At 43.6% G+C, this 5,352-nt stretch overlaps 1 protein-coding gene across 1 annotated transcript; it reads left to right on the forward strand.

Annotated features, from left to right (window-relative positions):
- Window positions 1–3,151, forward strand: snai1a (snail family zinc finger 1a). The gene is made up of 3 exons (XM_079578914.1): window positions 1–283; window positions 647–1,159; window positions 1,942–3,151. The coding sequence occupies exons 1-3, from the start codon at window positions 208–210 to the stop codon at window positions 2,124–2,126; spliced, it is 774 nt and encodes a 257-aa protein (XP_079435040.1). The 5' UTR covers window positions 1–207; the 3' UTR covers window positions 2,127–3,151.
- The last annotated feature ends 2,201 nt before the right edge of the window (window positions 3,152–5,352 follow it).

The following is a 5,352-nucleotide window of genomic DNA, read 5'->3' on the forward strand; positions in this document are numbered from 1 at the left end:
ATCAGAACAGAGGCCAGCATTTAGTCAGAGTGCATGGACGCCTTACACCCACTTGTCTGCTCAAGTCTTCTCCAACTTTGGGAATAACGCAGGATATTTTTCAAAGGACCCGTGGACAGCGACTCGCGTTACGTTATAAAGTGGAAACATTGTGCGCCGTGCACCCGGAATACTTTTACGCACAGCTGTTACACCCTAAAAAGGACGATGCCTCGATCATTCCTTGTGAAAAACTATTTCGTTAAACAAAAGCCAAATTACAGTGAACTTGAATGTCAAAATGGTGAGTAAATAAGTGCCTGTTTTCTTAATTATCTTCTTTGTTTGGTGTTTTTCTTTTTGGGCAGTTTCTCAGACAGTGGTAAATTAGCGCAAATGTGAGTCTTGAGACTTGGTTACTCCCTGGACAAGTAGTAGGGCCCGTTAGATGGACTTTCCCCATCTGTACCAGCACACAGAGCTCTATTCATGGCACAAACTCTTGTGAATACGTGGGAGGAAATGGCCCATGAAACTTGTATAGAAAATGTATACAAGCGTAGACTGAGTAGGTGCTTCCATCCGATTGTGTTCACTCTAAAAATAATCAGGAACCTATTGTAGTTGTTGCTCTTTTTCTAATAATAGCCTCCACTTTTAATTTCAGACACTTCACTGGACAGATATGCTGTTGCGGAGCTCTCATCAGGAGTCACTACAGCTGCCACCTGCTTCAGTGCAGGCCTGGTGTGGGACCTGAGTGTACTGCCCACCTTGTATCTGCCCACACAAACTGAAGCATCAGTGCCCTCCGGGCCCCTGGACCTCAGCTCGCCCTCTAGCTTCAGCAGCAGTGCCAGCAGCAGCGGAGAGGAGGACGAAGGCCGCTCATCAGACCCCCCCAGCCCGGAGCCCGTTCACACATATGCCCCACGACAGCGGATGAAGTGCACTGGTGTCATAGCACACACCAGCCCCCCAGAAGAAGAGGAGGAGAGGGGAGCCCCAGTGACGGCAAACAGGCCAGCCTTTCTCTGTAAACACTGTCCCAAAGAGTACACGAGTCTGGGTGCTCTCAAAATGCATATTCGCTCTCACACGCTGCCCTGTGTCTGCACCACCTGCGGAAAGGCCTTCTCCAGACCATGGCTCCTCAGAGGACACATCCGCACGCACACAGGTAATGCCTCACAGCCTGCATCACATGATGACCACATAATCACTGCATTTATCAAACAGTTCAATGGTGTGACCATTTAGGAAGGTGCTAACAACCACATCAGCTCCAGACCAACATTTTTCATTATGAAGAGGATAAAGTTTAATAATAATAATAAGAGTAGAAGCAATAGATACAGTCAAAGCGTGGAAAGTAAGACTGCTCAAAGTTTGCTATTGACTACATTGACTGTGATATTGACATCATGACATGACAAACAGCGCATTGGTGGTGTAGTCGCTGACTCATGACTTGGGAAATGTTTGCTTGCAAACGGCACATACATATGCCGTAGTGAAGGTGTGAGTCAGCAGGTTGCTTCATCAACAGGGCAGTGGAAATGGGGAGTCAGATGCCCTCATTCAACAGTAAGTCTGACCATTGATTGGGTTTTGTGGTAGTAAACAAAGCCTGGCTAATTATCTGAGGAGCATTACTGAGTAGGGACATACAGGTGACAAAAGGTTTAAAGTGCCTGAAGCTTCTTGATTATCTCTGAGTTCTTAGAACCTGCTGAAACTTGCGCTAATCTAATTTGGCTCTGATTGAATCATGCAAATTCACTCAAGGCTCTACAACCATGTGCTTCCTCATTATCTTCACACTGTGTTATGTGTGGAGCACGTGAGGTGTTAATGATCGGCTCCTGTGAACTTTTGGAAGCACCTCATCATCCCAATGAGAGCTAACACTCAGCCCCATCTTTTGAAAGTCATGTGACACATTTGTCTCTTTGGTTCTAGGTGAGCGGCCTTTCTCCTGCCCCCATTGTAACCGGGCGTTTGCTGACCGCTCCAACCTGCGCGCCCACCTCCAGACCCACGCTGAAGTCAAGAAGTACCAATGCGGGGTCTGCTCGCGCACATTCAGCCGCATGTCTTTGCTGCAGAAGCACAGCTCCTCTGGCTGCTGTTCCACAATGGCATGAGGCATCAGGATTAGAGCTGTGTGGACACTGTGTATAGAGGCTCAGTTGAGGAAAAGCATGGAAAGGCCTGCTAAATGGACCTGGAAAGAATCAAGTCTCTGTGTGGATTTACATTTCACAAGACCAACACTAAACTGAGAGACGCTGACAATCACGTATACTGACTTGTTGCTGTGCCCATTCACAAGAGCAAGTCTATGAGGAAAGAGGTGCGCTTTCCTGTGTCCGTCCTGATGGTAGTTCTGGATCAGGTCTCGGAGCCAGCTGTGGAGAGGTAGGATGGTGTGGGTGGAATAAATCTCTCAGCATGTCTCCCTACGACACACACACAATAGCATGAGCACACACAGCTGTCCCTGGTACGGTGCTGTAGATAGACGAGGCGCTAACAGGTGCTCCAGCCCTGACCTTCACTGGTTAATAGCAGGTGACATCCACTGTCCTTGGTTTGCATAAGAAAAAAGAGGAAGTGTGTCATCAGCAGAGAATGGCATCATGAAATCTTTTGTTTCTGTAATGGGGACCATTTTAAGCCACTATTTTGATTACATCCAAAAGCCCTGCTTTAATCCGATGGCTTGTTGAGATAGATGAGAAAAGCCGTTGTGCCTTTTGTTTTTATTGCTCTAAAGAACGCGGGTGACAACGCGTGTCATGCACTCAAGGTTACATCAGTGTTAATAATACTAGTAATACCAGCCAAAGCCATATTTTGTTAGAGTAACTTGTGCCTTGTTAAAAATGAAAGTATGTATTGAAACCAAAATGTGCCTGTCTTTACCTCAGTGATGAGCTGTGGCTTTAAGAGACAAATATTGTTTGCAGTATTACTAGATTTTGTGCTCAATAAATGTAACATGAAAAAAATGAAACTATAAAAGGCTGGGACCAAAGATTATGTAAAGTTTACAATATGAAGCCATGGTTTTTCTGATATTTAATGAAAAACTGCAGATGAATTTTTAACGTTCCTAAATGTTTGTTTTATGGTGCAATTTTCCAAATGTGTTTTGTCAATTTTTCTACAATGCTTGTGTGTTCTCTTGTATTTCTTGTATGTAGAAAATTTTCATTCAATAAAGTTAATTTATGTTTATTAAGAGCTGCCCATTCTTGTTACAAGCTTTACCTTTTCCAATACTATGAATACTATACTACACCACCTCTGCATGCCGTAGAATTGAGCAAATACATTTGTTAATTACTGCAGTTTGATGATTAACTGGTCTCGAAACCACAGTGAACAGGTTTGTGATAAAAGTAGCACAGGTGAAATCTATGGGTGCACCTGCTTCAGCCCTCCACCTGCTGCATGGACTTCACTGTCACTGTGCAAATACAGAGCACTAACCGTTAAGCTCCACTTCAGCTTTCTCTCGCCGTTCATTCCTACATGATCTGCTTTCCACATCTAACAGGGGAATTTGCGACTGCTCGATTGTGGTTTAAGTCTATGTTATGTTATCCTGTACATCTTTCTGCCCACGTATGGTTCTCCTGACTTCTCGAAGATTCATTTTCCAATATTCTTTAAGATGATCTTGTTATGCTGGGAAGTTCAACTGTATGTTTGTTTGTTGTCTTTGACCTCATTTCAATGATCAAGCAGCTTTCTGAAAGCAATAATCATATGTTATAGAGAATGGAGTTTGTGTCTCACATGTACAGAAAATGGGTAGAAAAACATTAAATTGTAACTAATTATCCAACACTCACCATAATGGGTGAAAGATAGAATTTCTTTATTGTTTCTTTTTCATAATTTAATTTGTCAAGGTGCTCATCTTCCAAATCCTTTCTTCAATTATATCTCAATCCATAGTTATTCAAACCCTATAACACTTTATAATCAATGAAAAAGGGGGTGCACGTAGATTTTATATTGTTAGTTGTGGTCAAATTCATTCCTAACCTTCGTAACACCTTTCTAAAGAGTTTATACATATGTTTCACAACATTCAAAGAGCAATACTGTCACAGTAATGTAAACTCCAACCATATCCTGTGGGATCAATAAAAAGCTTTATAATCACTGCAAACAAAGAAACAAAGGGTATTTTTTTCCTACAAATATCCACTTTTATAATATTGTGAAGGACGGAGCAAATTTTATTCCACTACTATAATAATATGGTAAAACGGTACATGAACTCGATTTATATAGCGCATTTTCCACCTACATTAGGCACTCAAGGCGCTTTTCCATAAAAGAGTGAATGTGCTGTTACGTGAGGGTCCACTCGCATGTTCCTCTGTGGTTTCTTGCTGTAGCGTGTGTGTGTGTGTGTGTGTGTTGTCTTGGGCTGCTGCGAGACAGTGATTCAGGCTGCACTCACACTGGAGTGAGTTCTCATGGCTCCTCCGTGGGCTCTGTTTTCAGTCAGCGGATGGGGCCTCTCTCGACAGTATGTCTGCAGCTCTGCGTGGGCTGAGGCCTGACTACAGTGGAGTGAGGTAAGCTGTTCCACAACTCGGCACAGTTCCTCATTTCCCCCCTGAGTCAGGAAAATGTGCAAGAAGCCACACACTCCTCACTACAAGCTGAGATCTCCAGAATCTGACCAGCACAAACGTGGAGCTGATGCCACAGTGGTTAGTTTAGACCATTGTATTTCATGCCCTTTACCCAGGATGCAGTGGGGCTAATAAAAACTCAGCTGTTAGAGGTTAACTCAGGACTATTTTGATGATGTCAGCTGATAGCATTTCCTGAGGTCAAACAGTAAAGTCGAGCAAAGACAATTGTGCCAAGGACCTAAATAAACCTTTTGTGTGGATCCACTTTGTCTCATTTATGTTTGTTTTTCCACAAATGAACAGGGCTCTCTCTTACAAGTGTGGCCGAGTCTTTCCAAAGCTTTGACCACAAGGGCAAGAGCATTTTTGGGCACTGCTTTCTGCTTTTTATACAGAAATGAAAACATAACATGTGTCTTTCTTGTTCCTCGGAGGAAAGCGGAGGCCTGGATGTGAAATCTGAGAACGTTTTCCTGCTGTGTGCTCCACAGTGCCAGAGCACTCACTGTAATTTACCAAAAGTGGCTGCTATTTATGCCATAAAGCATGTGTTTAACATTCCAGCCGCCCGGCATGTTTGTGTATTGCTCTCTCTCCCTCACGCTCTCTCTCTCACTCTGTCTTTGGCAAAGTTTTATTTGAGTGGAAGAAAATGTCCCCACTGAGCAACGGGCTGGGCCTTCTTCACAGGAGGATCATCTCTCCCTCA

This window comes from Gobius niger (genome assembly GCF_951799975.1).
Source record: "Gobius niger genome assembly, chromosome: 20".
Classification (NCBI taxonomy): domain Eukaryota; kingdom Metazoa; phylum Chordata; class Actinopteri; order Gobiiformes; family Gobiidae; genus Gobius; species Gobius niger.

What these genes read in the sequence shown, in the direction of transcription:
- snai1a (XM_079578914.1), top strand. Translation starts at nt 208, where the DNA reads ATGCCTCGATCATTCCTTGTGAAAAACTATTTCGTTAAACAAAAGCCA. An exon ending in TGAACTTGAATGTCAAAATG is followed by an intron (nt 284 to 646) that starts GTGAGTAAATAA and finishes TTTTAATTTCAG; the next exon opens with ACACTTCACTGGACAGATAT. An exon ending in ACACATCCGCACGCACACAG is followed by an intron (nt 1,160 to 1,941) that starts GTAATGCCTCAC and finishes CTTTGGTTCTAG; the next exon opens with GTGAGCGGCCTTTCTCCTGC.